General features: G+C 37.3%; 3 protein-coding genes across 4 annotated transcripts; 2 read left to right on the forward strand and 1 right to left on the reverse strand.

Annotated features, from left to right (window-relative positions):
* The first annotated feature begins 1,474 nt into the window (after positions 1-1,474).
* Positions 1,475-9,597, forward strand: LOC104226366 (ycf3-interacting protein 1, chloroplastic). Of its 2 annotated transcripts, none has more exons than XM_009778343.2 (6): positions 1,475-1,837; positions 1,918-1,962; positions 3,032-3,145; positions 6,753-6,833; positions 8,110-8,277; positions 9,273-9,597. In XM_009778343.2, exons 1-6 carry the CDS (start codon positions 1,544-1,546, stop codon positions 9,360-9,362), a joined length of 792 nt encoding a protein of 263 aa, XP_009776645.1. In that variant the 5' UTR covers positions 1,475-1,543; the 3' UTR covers positions 9,363-9,597. The 2 variants fall into 2 exon arrangements, with proteins under 2 accessions (XP_009776645.1, XP_070011613.1); XM_070155512.1 differs by having other exon boundaries at positions 9,386-9,597.
* A 728-nt stretch (positions 9,598-10,325) lies between these two features.
* LOC104226367 (uncharacterized) lies at positions 10,326-11,393 on the reverse strand. Its single transcript, XM_009778344.2, has 2 exons — positions 10,887-11,393; positions 10,326-10,769 (listed from the first exon to the last, which is right to left on the reverse strand). The coding sequence occupies exons 1-2, from the start codon at positions 11,391-11,393 to the stop codon at positions 10,326-10,328; spliced, it is 951 nt and encodes a 316-aa protein (XP_009776646.2).
* A 4,632-nt stretch (positions 11,394-16,025) lies between these two features.
* On the forward strand, positions 16,026-16,655 carry LOC138874779 (uncharacterized). The gene has a single exon (XM_070153563.1). The coding sequence runs from the start codon at positions 16,026-16,028 to the stop codon at positions 16,653-16,655; it is 630 nt and encodes a 209-aa protein (XP_070009664.1).
* Positions 16,656-26,031: the final 9,376 nt, after the last annotated feature.

The following is a 26,031-nucleotide window of genomic DNA, read 5'->3' on the forward strand; positions in this document are numbered from 1 at the left end:
GAGCATAATTATCATATTTTCTATAGCATATTTTCTATTCAAGACAGTTCATCTTGATAAGTTGGTTTACATCACAGCTGGTTTAGCAAAATGATTTATTAAGTGCCTCCATAACTATTGCTTATGAGAACAAAGTTATCTGTATCAGTTTGTTATACGTTATAAACGAAAGCATATTACATTCTCCCCTCATATGTGGTTCAGGGTTAGGAACTAAATAATTTCATCTTATTATTATTGATGTGCGGTGTATAGTTTACTTAACATCATAACGCACAAATGTGGGTTTACAAAATTGAGGAAGCAAGTTAGTTTTTCTAACATGAGGAAGATACAGGATAAACAGTTGAGAAAAAGTTACGTGGAATGAATTATTATTTGTACATCTAAATCCTCGAATAAGATAATATGAACTTCAAAGATAATTCATATGTAATATATTGCAAAGCATGCCATATGCATTTGCTGACCAAAAGAAAGTAACTATATTTTCACTGCAAATACTCTTATTAGAATAAGAGATCTCTATGTTATGTCTTTATGAAAAAAGGAGGTTGAAACTGATATAAAATGTTCGTCGATAACAACTATGATAGAGCTAAGTATAGATGAGGATCTTAATTCTGTAGAATACAGCCACACAAAATATTGGCCAAATGGAAGAGAGAAAATTCAAATAGAATTGGTTTCATATGAAAGACATGTAGTTTTGGACATGTAGTTCAAACACTCAAAAGTATAAAGTCAATAGTGTGCGGTCACTTTCATGTTCTTATATGTCTGGCATGACATGAAAACTTGATGTAAATCTAAAGTCTATTTATATAGCTTATTTGACTATACTTATATGACAATCCATGAACGATTTAAAATGTTGATAGCATATACAATTCTTGGAGAATTTCTTGGTCCTGAATTACCACACCCTAAGTGCAATTTGTGCACATATATATCTTGCTATAACTATAGGCATGATAATACGAGAGCAAGAGTCTTTACCCTTATGTGAAGATATTGAAATGATGATTGCAACAAGATCACACGAAGTCAATACATCTCTATCAAGAATGATGATTTCAAGGTGCAACATATTCGTTCAAGTTAATATGGTTGATTTGTTTATCAAATCTATACCAACAATATTTTGAAGATGGTGCACAAGATTTGAATGCAAAGACTCAAATACATTAACCGATGTTCTCATTAGCGGGAGTTAATACGCGTTGTACTCTTTTTCCCTTACAAGGTTTTGTCCCACTGGATTTTTCTTACAGGATTTGTAACGAATCAACAAAAAAAAAAGGAATTTTATGCATGTATACTGAAATTTTAGGATTTATTACTTTATGGCTAAGATTGTGATTCTATTCCATCATAATTCATCCTAAATCAATAGGGAAATAATATTGTTTGCAATATTATTCTTTATTGTTTCATTACATCAACACAGATTTTTCTTTTTTGTCCTATTATCCTTTCCGTTAAACTCTTTAACAGCAAGCAATGCTTGTTATCCCAAGTAAAATATCCAGTGGCCATTACAATGGCCTCAAACATGCTTCAACTGTCACTCCCACCGCTCTCTTCCTCTTCATCATCACTACCATTCTTATCCTCCTCCGTTTATGTCTTACCTTTTACTCATCAACGACGCCATTTTTCTTTCTTTAATGTTCAAAATTATCGGTTTCGGTTAAGCAGAAGCACTTCTTTGGGACCTCTTTTTGTGAATAAAGAAGAAGACAGTGCAACTTATGCTGTCACAGAAGAAGAAGAAGATAATGATGATGATGACCCAGATCCTCAATCCCTTGAATACGTTTCTCAAATTAAAAGAGTATAAACTTTTTTGCTTAATTTACCCAATTCTCTTGTTATACATGTGGTTTGGTTGTTCAAAATTGTATCTTTTTGTAGGTTTTGGAGCTTCTCAAGAGGAATCGGGATATGCTCTTCGGTGAGGTGTGGCTTTATTTTCCTTAACCCCTTATGAATTTTTCTTTTAGTTTTGGTGCATTTGGCATGTATGGTAATGTTTTTTTTTTGGTTGCAAATAACAATTTTTTGCATCATTTTTGAATGTTTGGTTTGGTAGAAAGGTTGGTGACATATGGTATTTGTGCAAAATGTGGGATAAGGTTTGAGGATAACGTTTTGGGCAGTAGTTTTTGAGTTTTAAAACGTAGCAATAATGTCAAAGTATTGATTGAAGTAAGTTATACGGAGTTAGGGATGGGATATTATGTATAAAAGGAGAATGACTACATTTCTTCATGTTACTTGTACCAGTAACCGGGTTATGGCCGATACCCTCTACTACTTGACCAACAACAGTCCCTTGACCAACTCCACGTCTAATAGAAGCAAGCCCTCAGTTAGAATGGAATTCCATCTCAGCTTGCGCATATTATGGAACATTCCTCACGCTGCCTGAGACTTCAGCCCATAAGTGAAGAAAGTCATTTTCCCATTAATGAAAAATATTTTCCTTGAAAGAAAGATTTTATATTGTTCATGGTGAACATTTTCGTTGACCTCCATACACGCCCTTCGAATTTTCGACTTGTTTAAGCTCTCAGTTTATTTTGAAAGATCACTTATTTTTTTAAACTCACCACATGTACTAAGTTTGAAATGCTTTTTGCACATTTCATTGTCTCTTTAGTTAATGGTATTGGTATATGAAAGATGTTGATCTCCTTTTTTTAGTACCACAACAATTGTCTTAGCTTGGATTGAAGCTTAGTTACATTAGGTCCAGGCGTCCACGTAGGAGTAAGTGTGAGATTTAGGGAACTGTAGTTTTAAAGAATCTTAACTTGCCCTTAAAGATAAATTATTTAGTGTTGAAATGAAATGGATCTCCATAGAGTGGAATGGATACTTAAGATTACCATAGTCAGCTCCAACTAATTTGGGATTGAGGAGTAGTGATTAATTGATTGATAAACTGTCTTGGTTAACTAGCTCAACGGGTAATTCAAATGTCAATTCGTTTCTCGATTGACCTATTCTTTTGGGTTTATTACAGGTTAAATTGACTATAATGATTGAAGACCCCAGGGACGTTGAGAGGAGGCGGCTGCTTGGCATCGACGATGAAAATGCTCCAACAAGGGATGACTTAGCTGCTGCTTTAGAAGAAGTAAGTCTGCTCTACAAATACCTCAGATTAATGCTGACCAAATTATATGGCATTTTGGAACCACGACTATATTTCTGCTCCTGAACTATATTTCTGGTTGCTGCTTAAAAAGTTATGATCTGGTCCTGAAAGTGTGACCTGGAATTATGACGGCATATTGTTGCTACAATATGGTTATCTCTTAAAAGGAGAAATATAGGACATCTAATAAGAATAGATCATTTGATTGCGATTGATGCATAACTGATAAATTGATAAATAACACGAGTAGAACATTTGAATGTGAAGTGTTTAATCTGATGCAGTTGCAAAGGGAAGTTCTAAGCAAATGAAAAAGTTCCGGACCTTTTAATGGAAGAATCTAATAAAGTAGATCACAAGATAGAAGTCAGCTAGGTAATAGTGCAAGTGCAACATAATGTTTTAGAAGGATTTACAGTGTAATATATTGGAGTTGATGGAGAAGATTTTTTCGACCCTCTGATACGTGCAATAGGATATTAAACGTATAAGAGTTCTAGAGATGTTTTTGTAGTTTTTCTCTTGCCAACTAAGAGCTGCTTGGTAAGAAAAAGAATACAGTTTGTTCTTTCGTTTTGTTTTCAAGACTTTAAGTTTTCAGGAAGCACTTTCAAAGCAGGACTTGATATTAAAAGAACGAAAACTGATGTTAACACTTGTTTTAGGAAATATTATTTTACATGCTTCAATTGTGCACTGAAATAGGTGGATATTTGAATCACGTTGATTACAGAAATTGCTCAACTGAATGAGAGGTTCTCACTGAAGAAGCAATACCACAATTTCTCCTTCTTCTGTCACTGCTTCATATTACTCCCTTCATTTTCTCATTCTTTCCTTCATCTTTTTTCTTCCTTCAACAGCATTTCCCCCCCTTCTTTCCACTTCCCTTTTTGTGTTTTTCCAGTTTGAGTAAGAATGTTTTCCACCAAAAGACAAGTTATATGGAGAACAGTTCATTATGAACTGCTGAAACTGTCCTTTCTGCATTAAGGACCTTGTATAATCAATAGGTTTTGTAAGCAAAAAGAATCTCAACATCTTTTCATCAAGTGTTGCAGAGCAAGTGGAAATATTTCCTTTAAGTGTTTTCCAATAAAGGTATCAAGTAACTCTACCCCTCAGGTTTTGGCTTAGATTCTCATATTTCTTTCAAATTCAATAACATCTTATAACATATCTAAGCAATCTCTGTTAGAATGCATGTCGATCATGTTATTAGTTCTTGTGATGTGGTAAATCCACAAGCCTCTGAGAGGTAACTTTTGAGGAATAATACAGCAGAAAGGAAAGGAATACTTCCAAAGGGGGAACATAGTTAGGAAAAGGAAAAGATAAGATGTAAAATCATACCAAACTCCTTTAAGTATCATGCTATATGGGAGACAAGAGTAAGAGGAAGGGGTCCTCCACTTCTAACCACGATTTTGGAGATTCGAGTCACAAGGGGAAAAAGAGTGGAAAATTTCCACTGTTGGTCCCTGCGTTGTGGTTTGAGATTAGTGCTACTACATCAGAAATGGAAGTGTCATACTATATGGTAAAAGTTAGATAGCTAGGGAAGATTCTGCATTACTTGAAATATAATAAACTTTTGTGATGTTAATTCTAAACTTAACTCTATTCTGTATAAGATCCCTTAAACCAACTATGCAACCAACCCTTTAACTAAATACTACTTTTAGTATCTGCCAAACCATGATGAAGACGAATGAAACTAACACTGCAACAACCAACGCATCAACCCCAAGTTAGTTGGGGTCAACTATATGAATCTTCACTATTTATAGCGGTCCCAGACGAACCTAATGTTGTTTGAGAGTCATCATAAATTGACTAGCTTTACACTGGGTATCAACTTACCACTACTTTCCACTAGTTGAGTTTGGGATCGGCAACATGAGCAAGTTTAGGCAGGCCAAGTTAAAAGGAAACTAACACTCTTTGCAAGATCTTTGGGAGTTACCACAATGTCCTTCAGATTAAAGTTTCATGAAGCATAGAAGTTGTAGTCAGAGCAACTAATTCCGCAAAATTCTACTGATATTGTTGGAGTGGTCGATCAAATTCACAACTACATCATAGTACGAGAAGAATATTCTTGTAGAATGTATGTGGATTTATATGTAAACCCTAGTGACAATAAAGTGAACTACACATGTATGTGGCATTAACAATGATGCGAAACGAGATTGAAATAAATTACTGCTGGGAAAAGTTTAAGTTAACAAGGGGTTGTGTTGAATTATTTAGGGTTTCATTTTATACTGTTTGGCAAAATTATATTTCGACATCTGTTATTGATCTTGCACTCTGATTATGTCTACTTGATGGTCTATAGGTCTATACTCCCTTTGGATTTCTTCTGATATATTACCTATTTAAGAAAATGTCTCTCTATGTGCTTGGTAGGGTAACTGCTATATGTCTATAACACAATTTCCTGTTCCTAGTTGTATTTAAGCTTTAGGAAAAGATTGGTCGTTCATATATCTCTCGAAACAATTTGTCCTAAAATCTGTAGAATTGATTGTGATCACCCTCAGAATAATGTTTAAAGTGTAGAACATTCTTTTATTTTTGGTATTACTTTACAACATCCCATGTATAGGAGAACGTTCTTTTTACTTTTGGTATTAGTATTACTCTACAACAAATAACTCAACTTACACTGTTGCGTTACATAATTTACTTCCATGAATTTCTTTTATAATTTAAGCACTAAACTGAAGTTGTATGGAGATCCATACTAAGCTTTCCTTTTTTTCAATGTATTTCTGTACCATAATAACATCTTGGTACTTTATTAATAACTCTTTTACCTGACCTTTTCCCCAAAAAAAAAAAAAAATCTGATTGAATGGAACTTTTTGTTGTAAGCAAGTGGATCTTTGTAACAATGTGATAGTGGAGTTAAACTAGCAGTTTGGAGAATAAGTGAACCTAAATAGTCAGTGAGTCAAAAAAATAAGTTATAAGAAAATTTATCGATGTTCACAAGGAAGAATAACTATTATATTAACCATGCATGCCGCCCCATTTTATGTGGTACAATTTGACTAGCTCTCGAGAGTGAATGAGTTAATATGACTTAAATATTTTATTACTAATGGAAGAAAGCACTTGACTTCTCACTGAAATGTGTATAAAGTTTGTTCAGTATGGAAAATCTCACATCATCATCTGAGTGTGAATTTTGAAATGTGTGAATCGTGTTGCAAACATATTATTTGCAGAACTGTGTCGAAGATTTCATGACCTCTTGAAAAGTAAATGTGCCACATGAAATGAGACAGCGGAATAGCAAAAAATTTAGAAGCTCTTTTTTTTTTCTTGCTTTGTCCACCTTAATACATTCTCAGTGAGTTTTATATGCATAGCTATAGATCAGATTGTTTTTATTTGAATGTAAAAGAAGAATCTTTTTTTAGTGAGTATTATTGAATTTCTAAAGTTCCTTGATCAGGGATAAAGGCTTTGGTTGTCTTTAGAGTGCTTATTAGTGTTGCAGTCTATGGTTCTAAGTATATATTTCCCAAGGCCTTGCTAAATTCTTCGTTATTTGTTTTTTTTATTTTGGTTTCAGATCAATGAAGGAAAAGTACCAAAAGATTTTGCTGCTCTTCAGATGCTGGCGGAAGAGATGAATTCATGGCCTAATTTGGAGGTATTACTGTGACTTCAAACGTTCTTCTTGGCATAATTTTACAATTAAACATGATGGTAAATGCACATAATCCAGCTCCCATTTTGTGATAGGGCTAGCGTTTCTGCATAGCGGGGCAGGAAAAAAATTATTTTTTTTGGGGGGGGGGGGGGAGGCCGGTGAAGGAGAAAATAAATGCTCTGATAAGGTTACTTGATTTCTCCCATAGCTTGATTGGACCAACTAATGCATGACTAGGTTTTATTATAACTCAAAATCATCAGTAAATGTTCTGGTATTTTAACTTCATCTTATTCAACTGCATTGAATACTAGGTTGACAATCACAATATCTGCTTCATGAAGCACATTCATGCAGACATAAACCATTCTAGTATAGTATGTTGGTTCACGAGGAACAGAATCAGATAAACTTACTAAATATTGGGGTAAGAAGTGGTGAAGGACAAAAAAAAATAGTATAACTCAATAGTATACTGTTAAATAGTATAACTCAAGACTGTTAAAGATTGAGAAGTTTTCAATCCAGATCATGGATAAAATATTTTCTTGCTTAGCATTTTAAATTCATAGAATATCAAAAAGTTACTACTTTTCTTATATCTAGACTCCTTATTATTAGAGTTAGCTAAAAGTAAATGACACTACATCTGATAAGAAGTTCAATGTTTTTTTTTCTTTTAAGAGGGATGTCAACTTCTTGGAGAGCGAAATCTCAAATTCTTGATAAATTTGACCCGAGAGTCAAGTTTTTTCTTAATTAAAGTCATCCTAACAGGCAATGGAGGTGTTGTTAGGGATACTTTGTTCGGATACGCCTATTACCAGGCAAATTCTAAGCCATCTATAGTCCATGGTGTTGAATATAACCTTTCATGCTCAAAGTCAGATACTCTGATAAAAAGGAAAATTTATTGCATTTGAATTTTTGTAACAATGATTTATTGGTTGGATAGTTTCTCCTCAACTTTAGATTTCAGGATAGTTTTATCTTTCTCAAACCATTTGCTGCAACTTTTCTAAATAGGAGTAGTATACATTTCTTTGTTCTTTTCTTTCTTTTGGAAATTTCAGACACCGGTACTATTTTTTTCATGTATTAAGCTTTTACTTGATCTGGAGAATTCCATTTGCAGATAATATTGATTTCTTTTTCATTTCTTGAAATCGGACGAGACTCCTTGATTTTACATCCTCTGGAAACGCGATGTCTTTGTAGTGGCACCAATTTCATCATTTAGCCAATTAGTAGTTATACTCATTCTTGTTGGATTTAGGTTGAAGCTACAAAGCAAAATAAGCCTGGCAGATCCCTGTATGCAAAAGCCACGGACACTGGTATCGATCCAAAAGAGGCTGCTAAGCGGCTCAAGATTGACTGGGATTCAGCAGCTGAGATTGACGAGTCAGCTGAGAGTGATGAGCCAGATGTTCCTCCAGCTTTGGTTAGTAGACGAAATAATTCTTAAGACATTTTCTCTGGTTATCCCTTTTGTTATGATTGTTCATAAGGCAGGCTATGTACTGTTTCCGGTAATTAGCTTACAACACAACAACAACATACCCAGTGTAATCCCACTTACTGTTTCCGGTAATTAGCTTACAACATCGTGGAATATGTTAAATGGAGCAATCTGACATGTTATTGTTGGAACAACTGTCAAAACTAATAGGTCCCCACTTCTTTTAAAGAGTTTTCAAGTCATGGCTTAATCCTAAGTTGCTCGGACTGGGGTGTGCATATTGGATACGGGTGTGGATCTAGAGGTCGGATCCTTCATGATCTAAATTTTAAGATTCGGGGTACGGATCTAGGTATACATATACAAGTGGTGGGATTTGGCTATATCTAAAAATAGAGCTATAATAATATGCCTAAATTATGAGACATTATGTGAAAAACTTACATGTAGGTTGTTGAATGCGGTAACTCAATCTTTTGTTCTCAAGTTGTAGGTAGCCATCTAGAAATCTACGGTCGCTTTTGTCTTGAGAAATCAAAATGCAAAATCTTATCTCTAATTTCTTAGTAGTTTGTAGTCAAATTACCTAATGTTGATTGGCCAGATTCGGTATGTTTCCCACACCCATACTAGTGTCGGTATCGTGTCGACACAAGTGCGGCACGCCGGCACCACAAATGAAGAGTCCGGTCAACCTAGACTAAATTCAAGTTAAGCTGGTAGATGAGATTTTTTTTTGGCTTCAGCCCTCAAATCTTTTCATATGCCTTGTAATGTAGCTCCATCATATAGCAATTTCTTGAAGATTTTCTCGACTATCAGTTTAGTGGAAAATGTGCTTAATGAAGTGATATCAGGTGCTTATTAAGTAAAATTGAATAAGATTATGCACTTGTAATTGTGAAACATTGCCAGATATGTTGCTCTCATTACCGCTTCTTTTGGAGCTGGTTCTGACGAGGGACAATTTCATGCAGGGATATGGAGCGTTATACTTGGTCTCTGCATTTCCAATCATCATTGGCATCTCTGTTGTGTTGATTCTCTTCTATAATTCTCTACAGTGATATAGCTTTTGGCATTTTTGCAGGGTCAGTAAGTTGTGTCAATGTACACGATTCGTCCTACAATAGTGGAACATGTATATTGCCACGGAAAATAGATACGTATATCTGTTTTTATAGAGTTAATTGATTGAGTAAATTTTCCACTCTCCAGACTCCAATTTATTCTGTTTTTTCTTAGTGTATCTGTATTTAGCTACGTAAGTGAATCAGTTAGATTCTATTTTTTCATATGCAACTGTCTCGTCTCGTCTCTTCTAGTGTTTGGAATGGTTACATTTGACCACTCTCAATAATTTATAGCATATAAATCCTTTTCAACTGAATTTTTATACAGTTATTCTGTCAACGAAAAAATATGTAGTTATTTTGTTGGTTTTTTGTAGATAATGTGTAAAAATCAGTAACTAAACATTTTGTTTCTTTTAAATTCAATTTGTTGAATGTATAAAGTACCTCATCTACATTATTTTCACCATATAGCTTCTTTCTACCTGAATTTTAATCTACCTATTATGTCAGCTACAAATATTGTAGATTTTTTGTAGTTGTATTTGTATATAATTTGTAGATTATATTTAAAAGTGTGTTTTGTTTCTTTTATATTTATTTTTTGAATGTAAACAATACTTCATCTACAATATTTTAAGTTTTTAACTACTTTTCTACTGATTTAAAATGTATATACTCTGTAAATTCCAGATAATGTATTTTTTTGTAGTTTTATTATAGATATACTGCAAAAACACATTAACAACTATGTAAAGGATTTCATAGATAGTAAAAAAGTTCTAGATTATATATATAGAAACCATTCATAAACAAATCAATCTATGATAGTATTGTCTCAATACAGAAAAATACTAACTAACTACATTATGATAACACCAACAATTACACATCAAAATCTGTTATCCAGAACTAACCAACAAATTTTATGAAATATTCTGTTAACTACATAAAATTTTATTTCTTTTTGGGTGCATTCTTGCAAGATCTTTTGTTATGCCCTTCTCCTCTGCAGTTGCCGCATGAAACCTTGTACTTCTTTGAATTTATTTCATCATATGTTTTGTATCTTTCTTTTTGAGGTCTTCCTGGCTGCCTTTTCCCTCCTTTAGGTGGATTTACTACTTCTTCAGTTTTATGTTGTGGCACATTCCATTTGCTTTCATCAGGCAGGAGATTTACTGGTATTTCATAAGTACGCAAGAGGTTCGCCCTTGTGTAATAAGGAGAACAACATTGTTCAAAAGACTCATCCTTGTGTCTTAAAGCAGCCAAAGCATGTGGACAAGGTAGTTCATCAAGCTGGAATTGCCCACAACTACATCTCTTGTTTTCAAGACAAACAATATAGCGCCTTACACCATCTATTACTGTATGGATGTAGTCTGTTGAACCCCTCACCTACGAGTACATTACAAACAAAAAAATAATTCATATACGGTTAAAATCAAACTATATACAAAATATATACATTGTCATGTTTAAATTAATTTGATTCAATAAATAATCAGATCTTACTTTAAGCTTGTGCGACAATGTTCTGTTGTCATCCAACTCTTTGTTGAATTTGTACCCAAGGTATGTGAATGTACCCTTTGCTTTCAATAACTTTTCTTTCGTCCAACGTTCAAGAAGGGTCCTCATATACTCTAATAGTTCTACTATCGGCAGCTCTCTTGCATATTTTGTTACAGCATTCAAGGGCCTTGTAATGTTTGATGTCATAGTCCAAGTTCTGTTCACCGTAGCATGTACTCGAAACCATCTATGATAGCCAATATCGTATAAATATGCTTTAACACGGGGGTCAATCTCCTCAATCTTTGACATCCTTTCATTAAATTCATCAATGGTGTATGAACGTGCCGTGGCGAAGTATAATTCACTTAACTTAAGATGTCCCTTCTTGAACTTTGCCCGTATATTTGTCCAAATATGCCACATGCAAAAATAATGTGGCATGCCAGGATAAACAATAGATGTTGCCTTCAAGATACTCTCATTTTGATCCGAAACAACACACATATTTGGTCTTTCACCATACGCGAGTTTGAATTGCTCAAAAAATCACTTCGATGATGCGTCATTCTCTGAATCAACAGCAACATATGCCAATTGTAATATGATACCTACATTATGTGGCAAGAAGCAATTAATTGACTGCAGGAAAAATGCAGAAGAAGACATATATATACAAACTATAATTTTTCTACAGTATATCTACAATTAATCTGCAAGTACTACAAAAAACATACAAACTACAATATTTCTACAATAAAACTTCAGTACCTGCTGCATCCATTGTACTGGCTGTTAGCATTATTCCCATGTATGCTGACTTTAAAAAGGTTTCATCAACTACTACAACTAGCCTACAATATTTCCAACCACTAATTGACGTACAAATCGCAACAAATACATAGAAGAAGCAATCATCGTATGTCTTCTTCAATTTAACTACAGACCCCGGATAAGTCTTCTCTAGAATATACAAATAACTAGGCAATTTGTTGTAGGAGTCAGCAGGATGACCTCTCAAAAACTGTAAAGCCTTTTCCTTTGCTCTCCAGGCTTGCATGTAGATTAGATTCACGCCGTGTTCAGACAACATGTCAAATTGTATGTCTTTTTGTGTGTAAATTATCTTAGGATCAGAATATTTTGGAATAACCATGCTACCAACTACCATGGCAGTAGGTTTGCGTTGTATGAATATATTGTCCATTAAAGAGTATGTGTGCTGGCTGTCGAAATTTCTGACCTTGAACATTGCAGAATCATTTATGCTAGTTGCCTTGAAGTGCCATGTACAGTTTTTACCAATACATATCAGCCAGTAGCTACAAAATAAATACATTTTAAACAATGGTTTAAAATTTAGATTTAAAAAGAAAAAAAACTGTTTTAGCTTAAACGGTCACATTATACAATCTATATACAACATAACTACAATTCAACTACAATTATGTTAAACATTATCACAAGGAAAAACTGAAGAAGTAAAAAATTACAAATAAACTACAAAATTGAAAAAATAATGATCTTTGACTATTCATATGTTCATACCTTTTAAGCACTAAATCTTTTAACCCTGAATTGGAACTTGTGCATGACAGAATAGTGCTTCATTGCAGTTGCAATTGTTTCCTTGTCTTGGTATGCCTGTCCAACTTCAATAGAATTTGGTGTACTATCTGTTATTATTATACTTTCATATTCCTCTATAACAGGAGATGTTGGCATATCAAGTAACTTTAGTATTCCAGACGAACCTACATGAAAATAAATATAAATACTGTTATGACTAGTTTGTAGAAATTTTGTAGATGATTTGTAGAAAGGTTGAAATTCAATATTTCATATTAATTTTTCAAATTATATGTAGTTTTATTGTAGAATAAATGTAGAAATTTTGTAGATATTCTGTAATCCATACTGATATATATGTAGTTTATTTGTAGATAAAATGTAGATAAAGTATAGTTTATTGACATTGTACCAGAATTTCATAGAAAAAATAACATCACACACCTGCAGCTGTGTTCTCATTGGTGATACTCAATTCCATATTGAAATCGCGAATAGTTATACATAGCGGATATGATCCTAAATTTTTGTTTTCCTTTTTCGTCTCCATGTATACACGAACACCCATATCGTTCCTAATTTCCATTGGAGGACAATGCTCGTTGACAATGTATTTGATTTCTATAATTTTTTCTGATGTATCAATCATTAATTGCTGTGCTATTGTAGAAATCAATAGACTATAACTCGCATCCTCATCGACTACAATGTCATCGACCTGAAATTCTCTAAATCTCCCATAGCTATCCCAATTCCCATTCAGTTGTAGCATAACTGGGATTTTCGCCATAATTGCGTTTGTTGCAGAAGAATTGTAGAAGATTTGGTCGTTTTTTATTTGTGAAATCAGAGAAAATGTTGAAACAGAGTGTATCGCAAAAACAGAATACAAAAATTTTGTAACGAAGCCGACGATAATTGTTATTGTACGTGATTTGCGTTGTGAAAGATCTGGAAGAATATTTAATTCCCCTTTTTTAGCGCGCCTAAATAAGGAATCCTACAACTACAATGATTCCTTATTTAATGCATTGTATATATTTTATAGAAATACTATTAACATGAAAGGTAATATGCAAACTATGAACATATTTGATAATATAGTTTCTTATATGGTATAAGAACGAAAATTTTCCTTTCGGAAACTTATGTATTTTTCCGATCATGAAGCAATTTTTCAGAGTTGGTCTGTTACGCAATTATAAGTCCAGTGGTTCTTATTATTTTCCATAAAAGATAAGTGGTATTATGATGTGATGCAAGACAAATTGAAGGATCAATAATCTGGAGATAGCTAGATTGAATGAGATATAATTGGTATCCAGTGGTCGCTTGTCCAGACTAAAATGCTTTCGATTTTCTGGGTCATACAATAAGAGAAAATCAACCAACTTATTATATGTACCATTTTAGTTATTTTATTTATTAGCTCATTGTATACAGTCAAAATCATATGCCTCCGATTTATGGGCTCGAGGTTCCGTCCTAGGTCCGAGTCCGGGCGAGGTCGAGTTCGAGACCGGTGGATAAGACTCGAGCTCGAAGACAAAGTGCAATGCCCGGAAATAGGAGTTCGAGGAATACCGAGGCCAAGTATGCTCGACCTCGAAATAGTACCGTTATGGATTTGTAACAGAATTAGCTAGATTCCTGCCACATCCAAAGATCATGGCGCAAATCCCGGAATAGGATTGTACGATTCCTTACTAGGCGGTTAGACAGTTGTACTAAGAATATTCCTTACTGTAAATAGAAATATACCTTATTTAGGGATTCCCCTATTATATAAAGGGGACCCCAATCATTTGTAACATCATCTTATCATTGAGCGAAGAATATACTCTCTACTTTTTGCCTACTGTTCATCAGAATTGTCCTTTTTATTGTTCTTACTTTGCTTTTCCTACTTAATTGTTCTTACTGCCCTAAGCCACCTCGAGGTCACTAAGCTCGAGGTCACTGCTGCTAAGTAACATTGGTTTGATTCACTTCTATCTTCATTTCTACTTCATATTTTTTGATTATTAATTGGTATTGAACTAAATCACATATCTTTAAAACCACTAATCAAATTTAATTTTCACTCGTATTTTTGAGATAAACAGTTTGGCGCCCACCGTGGGGCTAAAGATAATAGTAATTATTTCTTTACTGATTTTCATTACACACGTTGCTTTTACACTTTTTCTTGTCAAGATTTTTTGATTCTCAGGCTGAAACATGTCTAGCTCACAAAACGCTCCCATTCATGACAACGAAGGTCTTGGAGAAAACAACAACGCAAAATTCGGTGTACCACCGATAAACCCAGAGGAAGTGCTAAATGTGGAACCTGTTGATATTAGTTCATACATTGCTTTGAATGCAGATCTAGGCGTGGACCCCGAAGGAGATATATGCAGGGAAGCCCGGTCCGGTGGCTAAAGAACACAAGGAATGAAAGAAGGGGTAGTCAGCCTCCAAGTGATATTCGAGATGTTGCAAGCTCAGCAAATCGCCATCGCTTAGCTTCAGAGTTAGAATAAAACTCCAAATACAACTAAACCAGTAAATTCTCGGCGTGCTGAGCCAGCACTATAAAGGCCCGGTGAAAGTAGCTTGAGGACTGACCCCACGATTATAAGGATGCTCGAAGAGCTTACTAAGAGGATCGAGTCCGAGGAAAAGAAAATTGAAGACAACGATAAGAAGATGGAAACTTACAACTCCCGTGTTGACCAAATACCGGGGGCACGTCCAGTTTTGAAAGGTTTAGACGCCAAAATATACTGGGGGCACCTCCAGTTTTGAAAGGTTTAGACGCCAAAATGTTCATACAAAAACCATTCCCCCCCAAGTGCGGCCCCGTTGCCCATTCCCAAAAAGTTTCGCATGCCTGATATACCCAAGTATAATGGGACAACTGACCCTAACGAGCATATTACTTCATACGCTTGCGGGATCAAAGGGAATGACTTGAATGACGATGAAATCGAGTCAGTTTTGTTGAAAATATTTGGGGAAACATTATTAAAGGGAGCCATGATTTAGTATCACAACTTAGCTCCTAACTCTATTGATTCATTTGCTATGCTAGCATACGCCTTCGTGAAAGCAAACGCCGAGGCCATAAAGGTGTCCATGAGAAAATCGGACGTCTTCAAAATAAAGCAAAGGAACGACGAGATGCTAAAATAGTTCGGGTCCCGGTTTCAGATGGAAAGAATGTAATTACCACCAGTCTCCGATGAGTGGGCAGTACAAGCCTTTATGCAGGGTTTGAATGAAAGGAGCTCGCTCGCGTCTCAACAATTGAAACAGAACTTGATCGAGTATCCAACTGTGACATAGTCAGATGTGCACAATCGTTACCAATCAAAAATCAGGGTCGAGGATGACCAGTTGGGAGCCCCCTCGGGTTCAGTTCATCCTAACAGATTCGTAGCTAAGCCCCCGAGGGACACAGATCGGGAATCAAGATTCAACAAAGAACGGTATTAGCTATATGCCGACCGAAGGAACAGTGGCCAGAGCCGCAACACTCCTTAGAGCGATCGAAGAAAAGATCGAGGTCAAAGTTCTCGGGGACTCATGAATAAAAACGGGTTTGATAAGCACACCGACCCTGCCCAGGCCCCTCGATTATCAGAGTACAACTTCAGCATAGATGTATTAGGGATTGTCTCAGCTATTGGGAGAATCAAAGACACCAAGTGTCCCAAGCCACTACAGACCTATCCTTATCAAAAGAACCCAAATTTGATGTGCAAGTATCATGGCACACATGGTCATCGAACAGAAGATTGCATACAGCTAAGGGAAGAAGTGGATCATTTGTTCAATGAGGGCCATCTTCGAGAATTCCTAAATGATTGGGCTAAGAATCACCTCAGAGAGAGAGATGCGAGGAAAAATGAACAAGAAGAACCACAACATGTAATCCACATGATCATTGGCGGAGTCGATGTTCCTCAACGACATGTGTTCAAGCGCACCAAAGTATCAATCACCAGAGAAAAACGGACTCGGAGCTATGTGCCCGAGGACATCTTATCATTCTGTGAAGAGGAAGCAGAAGGCATATCTCAGCCTCACAACGACGCCCTGGTAATTTCTATCCTATTAAATAAAATTCAAGTTAAACGTGTTTTAGTGGATCCAGGTAGCTCAACAAACATAATCAGATCGAGGGTCATGGAACAACTCGGCCTGCAAGATTAGGTTGTACCTGCGTCCCGGGTCCTAAATGGCTTCAACATGACAAGCGAAACAATAAAGGGAGAGATTATCTTGCTAGTAAACGTAGCCGGGGCCATACAAAACACTAGATTCCATGTCATCGAAGGTGACATAAGGTATAACGCACTCCTCGGGAGACCATGGATACGCAATATGAGGGTGGTACCTTCAACTCTTCACCAGATAATGAAATTCCCAATGGAGGAGAGAGTGAAAATAGTCCACGGAGAGCAACATCCTGCAAAGGAGATGTTCGCAATCAAGGAAGTGGTGCCGATACCAGAACCTTTGGCCTCGAAGAAATCGAGCACCAAAAGCAAATAGGCGGCCAAATAGCAATCACCGCCTCCAGCCTTGATGGAGTCGGAGCAACAGTAATCAAAGACGAAGATAAGGATTTCCTTACTCCTTGAGCCTTCATCATTCCCGAAGAATTCGATGCAACCAAATCAACTATCGAGGAGCTGGGGCAGGTCATTTTTATGCCGGAGAGAGAAATATAACAGGGATTTCACTGGAAATCACCGCGCATCGGCTAAGCACCAACCCCAGGCTCAAACCGGTAAAGCAAAAAAGGAGGTCTCAGTCCGAGGTAAAGCATGCTTTCATAAAAGATGAGGTAACCAAACTTCTTAAAATAGGATCTATTCAGGAGGTAAAGTACCTCGAGTGTTAGCCAACGTAGTTGTAGTTCCTAAAAAAGGAAATAAACTTAGAATGTGCATAGATTATAAGGACTTGAGCAAAGCATGTCCAAAGGATTCTTTCCCCTTGTCAAGCATCGATCGCATGATCGATGCCATGGATGGCCACGAGACCTTAACTTTTCTCGATGCCTACTCCGGGTACAATCAGATTCAGATGAACCCGGAGGACCAGGAAAAGACTTCGTTTATTACTAAATTTGGAACTTAATGTTACAACGTAATACCCTTCCGGCTAAAAAATACAGGAGCTACGTACCAACGCCTAGTTAACAAAATGTTTGAAGAACAAATAAGAAAAATAATGGAAGTTAATATTGATTATATGTTTATTAAGTTCCTGTGCGCAGAGGACCATTTAGTTCATTTGCAGGAAACATTTGCAATCATGAGGAAATACAATATGAAGCTTAACCCCGATAAGATCAAGGTTATTGAGGATATCATGATCATGAATTGTGTGGAGGCCGTGAAAAGGCTAATGGGGCGAATAGCTACCTTGGGTCGATTCATTTCGAGGTCGTCGGATCGAAGTCACCGTTTTTTCTCTTTGCTCAAAAAGAAAAAGGACTTCGCGTAGACCCCGGAATGTCAGCAAGACTTAGAAGAACTAAAGCGATATCTGTCGAGCCCGCCTTTGCTTCATACCCCGAAGGTAGATGAAAAACAAGATGCAACACTTATTCGAATGGCCGCGCAAAAGCAAAGGATCGAAAGATACTAAAATAAAAGGACCAACCTCCGACATTTCGGAGCCGGGGACTTAGCTCTACGAAAGGTCACCCTCAATACTCAAGACCCGAATGAAGGAAAACTGGGACCGAACTAGGAAGGGCCGTATTGAGTCCTCGGGATTGTTGGTAAAAGATCTTACAAACTCAGCACAATAAAAGGTGAACAACTGCCAAACAATTGGAACATGTCACTACTCAAACGATACTACTGGTAAGGTATATTTTTATCCTTTTGTCTATTTGAGTTCAAAACTAACTCGTTACATATTTTCGATCGAATCTATCAAAGGCATACGATCTTGAAGGCATTGTTTTTTACACGAAGGCCTTAGGTTTTAAAGCATGTGTTGCACTATTTTTCCCTTAGATCGGATTTTGTCCCAAATGGGTTTTTCCAGCAAGGTTTTTAATGAGGGAACAACTATGTGCTACCTAAGAAGAACCCAACAGTATCCAATACTTCTTTTCAATCAACCTTGAATACTAGGGGGCATCACCCCCGGAGGTTATATTTTCAAGAAAAATACTTCACACCTAAGAGGGCCTCAATAGGAAAACAATGGGCCAAACGGTCAGATGAACCGTGCCCAACATCAAAACATGTACGCATATATCAAATTACTTGAAATGTTTATGTCAAAAACACTTTACGTCTCAAAAATGTCTACTATTGTACGAGCTCTATACTTATAATCCTATGGGAAATGGCTCAAGAGCCAAAGCATAAAAGCACCCCCCGAATACTCAAGGAATGTCATCGACAATCAATACATCCGAGTTACCAAAAACTCGGACTCATAAGACCTCAAAGAGGCATCCCCTCAAAAAAAAAGGCCAAGGCCAATATACTCGGGGGCTAAATTTTCAATCAAGTTCAAAAAGTTATTGGGAAACAAGTCCAAGTGACATACCCGAAGGCTACGGCCATATTAAAGACTACGGTCATGTGAAAAGGCTACGACCTAAATAATGTAGCTTGGAAATGTCCAACTTCTGCTATAAATCAAAGGCCTTCAAACACTTTGTAAAAACTGGTTAAATCAGGCTACCCTCAGCAAAAGCAAAATATAATGAGCTTCGATAAATTCAGCCCCCGAATAATTTAATGGGCTTCGATAAATTCAGCCCTCGAATAATTTAAAGGCTTCGATAACATCAGATCTCGATAAAACCTCAAGAGGTATTCAATTATCAATACACAAACAAGGTCCTGACATGTCGAACCTTCGAAAAACCCAACGGGTACAAAAACACATGCTAAGGTATAACTAAATTTTCACTAAGTCTTTTAGCCGAAATGAGGGAAAACTTATATAGCCATTCTAGAGGCCGAATTGGCCCAATTTAAAGAGCCTAAGGGCCAACTTAAAGAGCTTAAAGGCCAACTTAAAGAGCCTAAGGGCCGATATATAAGAGCCCAAGGGCCAACCTCGAAAGGCTTAAGGGCGAAAAAACTTATAGTTCGAGACTCTGTTCTCACTCGACTGAGACTCAAGAGTCACGATATCTCGAGCTCACATCGGATCAATTTAAACTTAGTTCAAGGATTATTATATCTATCGATAAATATCTAAGGGTCCATTATATCCCGAGCCCAAACCAATTCTCGAACCAATCATTCAAGTTATACGAACGAAATATACCATAAATAAAGACAATATGAAACCCATCACAAGTCAAAGATGAGATAAAAAGTTCCTCTTGTATTTCCAAAAGATGATTACAAAAGATATTTACACAAGGGATACTTGTGCAAAAACAAAATAAGGAAACCTAAAACTACTTCGGGGTCACATCTCTGGCAGCCGCATCCTCAGGAGCCGTATATTTGAGAGCCTCACCCTCGGGGATTTCATATTCGTCTCCTCAACTCTCGGAGCCACTAGCCAAATCATCCTTATCAGAAATCAGAGCGGTAGACTCTTCTTCCAAAATCTTCGCCCTTTCAATATTGGCTGAGAGATCGAAGCCGCGAGCATGTACCTCCTTGAGGGTTACCCTCCGGGACTGTCTCCTAGCATGGTCAAGTGCACTTGATAACTTAACTTCTGCCATAGAAGAAATCTCCTTTGCCCGAGTATTAGCTGCTTTAGCATCGGCTCGGTACGAAGACATAATTGCCTCAGCGTCATATTTAGCCCTGGCCAGTTCAGCAGCGAATTTAGCTTTAAGCTCCTCCATTTCGCGGCCTCGAGCTAGGCTCTCCTCCTTCACACTTTGAAACTGGTGTTCGAGGGAAGCCAGCTACTCTCAAAGAGTTTCTTTCTCAAAGACAAGATTGTCCATGCCTTGCCTCGACCCCAAGGTATCGACATCCTTCATCTTAAGCTCCTCTCGAAGCTGCATCACCAATTCACCCTTCTGATGAAACTGCAAAATTAAAAGTATTAGTCATCAAAACAAACAAGTACATAATAGACCCTCAAAGGCTATATTACCTTTTCAACAAACTTGGCCCATTCTTAACATAGAGGATTTTAAGATTGTCCCTCTCTTACGAGATTTTCTTAAGCTTGGCTTCGCATCGGGCAAGCTCAGTCCGAGATTTGGCGAATGCTCGTCGGTGAAATGACGCGGCCTTCTCATAAGAAAAGGAGGTCAGAATCAGAAAGGTGGAGATTAAAATCGAAATAATGAAAGACAAAACTTACTTGTTTGAGGAGCTTCTCGGCTTCCTTAAGGATAAACGAGGCATCAGGATTGGGACCTTCTTCGATTCCCGTGAGACACTCCCGAAAAATATCATTCTCTTCATGAGTCGTTGCACATCGGGAGTCCCCATGTCTCGAGCATCTTGGAATTTCCCTTTAGAAAACACCGGGCCCTGCGGCGAGTCATCTATGTTGATTACCACAAGTGATTAACTTGGGCTATTACCCTGTCTTTGAAGAGCCTCGGAGTTAGGCTCTTCGAGATCGTTCACCAAACGTCCCTCGGGACAAGGTGCACCTTTTTTGCCTGATAGCTTGGGGACTTTGCTCGAGCTCCCCTCTAAAATTTCTTCGGTTCGAGATTGAACCGCCTCCGTCATCGTCGGTTCAGCAGCCTTCTGAGCATCAGAGCTTCCTCTTTCCCGAGCTACCAGCTAGCAGTCATCATCCTCTTCCTCTTCCTCCTTATCCCGAAGGCGTTGAGCCGTTTCCGGGGATAGGGCCACGGTATCGGCCTTGGGCTTTCGAGCCTTGCCTTTCTTTCACCTCGAGGAATTTGCAGGAGACTTCCTTTTTCTTTTCTTTTCCTTGGATGGATTTGATATCTCTTCTTCACCAGCCGGCTGCATAGTAACGGCATCTCTGAGACCTGCACTAAAAAGGAGTAAGTATTTCACTAAAGAAGTAAAAGTGAACAAAAAATAAAACTCACCATGATTTTTAGCCAGCAACGCTCTGAATACGATGAAGCGGAGGCCAGTTTTCGTACCCAGTCTTCAAGGTCTGGGACCGCACCAGGAAACCAAGCAGTAGATGCTCCATCGAAAAGGGGTCAGACCAGGGGAAAGGATAAAGCCGAGAAAAAGAAGAGAAAGCAGGGTATAAACCTACTATGTACTTACGTTTCATGTTCCACTCCTCGGGGAACGGAACGACATCCAATTAGTAGGAATCAGGTTGGAGGTCCTGACTAGGACAGACCGAATCATCCACCCTTAATCTTTGTCCTTGTCAATACTGGAGAAGAGATATTTCAAGGATTGGCGTTGCAGTTTTATCAAGACGCCACGATAAAGTCGAGGACTGTACAGTCTGATCAGATGTTCGAGGGTGAAAGGCATCCCCTCGACCTGACTCGAAAAGAACCTGATCAAATAAATGATTCTCTAGAATGAAGGGTAGATCTGGCCAAATGTCACTTGGTATCATTGGAAAAAGTCAAGAATAACTGGATATATGGGACCCTGAGCTAGAATTGCAGGGCCTAGTGTGAATGGGTAGGTATACATGCTTAAGTACTCCGCTTTATATGTAGTAATATCCACCTCGGGGGAAGGGATCACTACTTCTTTGTTCTCCCACTTGCAGTCCTCCTTTACTTGCATGAGCTTGTCCTTGGTTATCAAACAGACATATCGAGACGTGGGCTCACATCGGCCTAGTGTCGATACATGTTTCTCGATCTTGAAATCGGATATTATTTCACATGGCGGGGGAATGCACTCCTAAATACGAGGGGCACTACCGGTTTGCTCTTGGTCGGTCAAGAAAATGAAGAAGTTTTTTCTTTATGGGGAACCGATTTAGAGGTCTTAGCCATTATAATACAAAAATTCAAGAAAATGGAGAATGTTGATAATGAAGTAAGAGCTAGTAGAAGAGAAGGGAGAATTCAGAGAAATTGAAAGAGCTAATGAGACTTTGAGAACATATGGGAATAAAGTTTGCAAGATTGTGAAGTTTATCTTTTTATAGAGGTCATTTAAGCATAATGAGGAAGCCAAAAAGCCGACCTTCAGCCGCCTCAAATTAATGATTTTGGGAACCGTACGAAAAGCAACCTTTCAATCACTTCAACCGCTGACGTCATGAGATTGGCGTTAGGATCTAGGCGTTGAAGATTAATTCATTTCTTATCGATCTATTTCGAGTTCTAGCAAAGTTTTCACTCGACTACTAAGCCCAAGGGCTACCCGAGTTTGAGAAAATTCTCACTTGGGGACTATAAAAAAACCTAAGGGCTAACTTTATTTTGAGTTCAAGCAAGTGCTCTCTCGACTACTAAGCCGAAGGGCTACCCGATTTTGAGGAAAATTCTCACTCGGGGACTATAAAAAAGCCTAAGGGCTAACTTTTTTCGTGTTCGAGCAAGTGCTCACTCGACTACTAAGCCCAAGGGCTACCCGATTTTGAGGAAATTCTCACTCGGGGGCTATCTACGAAGCCTAAGGGTTAACTTTATTTCAAATTCGAAACCTTGCTCTCACTCAACTCGGACTCAGAAGTCCCGACGTCCCGAGCTCGCATCAAATCAATTTAAGTTTAGCTCGAGGATTAACAAAAACCTTAAGGGGTATTATATTGATCAATTAAAAACCTAAGGATTTATTATGTTCTGAGTCCAGTATTCGGACTAATCGCTAAAGTTGTACAACCAATTTTTTTGCAAATAAAGACGGAATGAAATTCAACACGAGCCAAAAATGAGACAAAGAGATCCTTTTATATTTTCAAGAGATGGTTGCAAAATATATTTACAACATCCACGAAGGATCCTTACACATGAACAAAGAAGTAAAAAAAAAAATCCAAGAGCCTAATCTACTTTTAGGGCCACGACTCGAGAGCGGCATCTTCGGGAACCTCCCTCCCAGGAACCCCGTTTTGATCTTTGGAATTGTGTGCTTGAAGAAATTTAGGGCAAAAAACCCTCGATAAATGTTTCCAAAAGCGGGGATTGAGCATTCTGTTGAAATTTTGGGACACAATTCGTTAAAAAAGAGCAGCAAAAGAAAAAGACCAGAAGGGAAGACAAGAAGATGTAGCTTCACCTTCTATCACAAGAAAAACCAAAAAAGGTTTGCAATATAAACGAGCAACGATCCAAGAATATTCATTCTTAGGACGTTGTACTGGTGTAGGATGCAAAAGTTAGTAATAATAGTGCCACCGTACTCCATGGAAAGCAAAAGGAATGAAGTGTTGTACCAGGTTGAAGTTAAGAGAGATGAGCGGCAGGGTAAAGTTCGCATATTTTCTGATGCGGGAAGGATTCTGTGCCCTTCCCTCGTTTCCTCGAATCGAAGCTTTAAAAAGGGAAGCCTTGGCATAACTGGTAAAATTGCTGCCATGCGACCAAGAGGTCACAGGTCCGAACCATGGAATCAGAAGATTAGAGAAAGAAATAAAGAAGGGAAATGATCAAAGTAGATGAAGATGAAACGAGTAAAGTCCTTTGTTCAAAAGAGTAGCCTCATATTTATAGAAAGGCGGCGACGATTTAGCGGCGCAAGTGGCCGACTAGTGCTGCCACGCATTTGATATTTTGGGGAAGCGTGCTGACATGGTAGTTCTGATCGCTTCAAACGCCTACGTCACGGGTATAACGTCACCATAAGAGGCTCGGGGAAATCAAGGTTAAAATCATTTCTTATCATCTTATTCTAAGAAACGCGGGGACTATCTGTATACGGTCAAAATCATATGCCTCTGATTTATGGGCTCGAGGTTCCATCCTAGGCCCGATTCCGGGCGAGGTTGAGTTCGAGACCGGTGGATCAGAATCGAGCTCGAAGACAAAGTTCAATGCCCGGAGATAGGAGTTCGAGGAATACCAAGGACAAGTATGCTCGACCCCGAAATAGTTCCGTTATGGATTTGTTATAGAATAAGCTAGATTCCTACCACGTCCAAATATCATGGCACAAATCCCAGAATAGGATTGTACGATTCCATACTAGGCGGTTAGACAGTTGTACCACGAATATTTCTTACTGTAAATAGAAATATACCTTATTTAGGGATTCCCCTATTATATAAAGGGGACCCCAATTATTTGTAACATCATCTTATCATTGAGCAAAGAATATACTCTCTACTTTTTGCCTACTGTTCATCAGAATTGTCCTTTAGCTTTATTTTTCTTACTTTGCTTTTCCTACTTAATTGTTCTTATTGCCCTAAGCCACCTCGAGGTCACTAAGCTCAAGGTCACTGTTACTAAGTAACATTGGTTTGATTCACTTCTATCTTTCATTTCTACTTCATATTTCTTAATTATTAATTGGTATTGAACTAAATCACATATCTTTAAAACCACTAATTAAATTTAATTGTTTTTCGTATTATCAAGGTAAACACTCATATATTTTTACTGATGTATCTATTAGTTCTACCGCTATCGCATAGTTGTGCAGAGTGGTTGTTTGTCTCTGTTCTTTTCTTTTTCCTAATTCTTGTGTTACAATCTATAATTTTTCATGTTTTCTCTATCCATTTTCCATTTAGATTCAATATAGATTTACGATTTCGTTCTTTTGCTATATTTTCCTCTGTTTGATCTTCATGTCTTTCCCCTTTTTATTGCTTAGCTTCTCATTCTTTCAACGCTGAATCCGTCAACTATATTTTCTTTTTTTTGGTGATTGATTTTCCAAAAATTAGAATTATCAAAGTTAGTTTTCTAGAACTTAGAGAGTTTTGAAATAAGAAATTGGATTTTGGCCTACCTCTAACACTCCATCCTTTCTCTCCTCAAGGTAACCACATACTTCAAAAGGTTAATTTTGTATTGAATCAATGATTATGCTGATTTGGATTATATGTTTTTTGGCTTAGGATTTTTATTTGGGGATTCTACGACTGTTGTATATTTAGGGCAATTCCTCTTCCCCGAACGGTTTTTGTACCATCCTATCGATATGACTTCATATAAGCTTAGTCCAAACATGTGGACCGGTATATGGTAATCCACCATAGTATCATATGGTAGATTATTCATTTTAGTTGTTATACAGGGCCAACTATTAATAACTAAACTTAGACTTATTTAATACAACTAGTCACTTAGTACATGCATTATATGTATTACTAACCACGCCTTTTTGTTTTTGTAATTGTTGCTTATAGCTATTGTATTTTTATAAAATATAAAGCCTCTATCTTACCAACGAATATATGCTAGTAAACTCTAGTCGTCCCCTAATTCTCTCCTCCTTGAAGAAGAACGGACAAACCTTCCACTTAGAAGAACTTGAGTTCATTAACTGCGTTGAAGGAGTTTTGTCAGGAAAAGGGAAAGGACCTAAAGCTTGTATCATTGCTATATGCTATTCAGACTGGTCGTGTCTCAGTACGGGGACGGGATGAAGAGAAACAGGATGAAGAGGAGAGAAAAAAAGGGGATAAGGCCAAGAAACGAGGGGAGGAGCTACTTGCCAAGAAAAAAGTACTTGAAACAAGGATAAGAAAAACAAGTGAGTCGTAGAAG

Source organism: Nicotiana sylvestris, chromosome 8, assembly GCF_000393655.2.
Source record: "Nicotiana sylvestris chromosome 8, ASM39365v2, whole genome shotgun sequence".
NCBI lineage: Eukaryota > Viridiplantae > Streptophyta > Magnoliopsida > Solanales > Solanaceae > Nicotiana > Nicotiana sylvestris.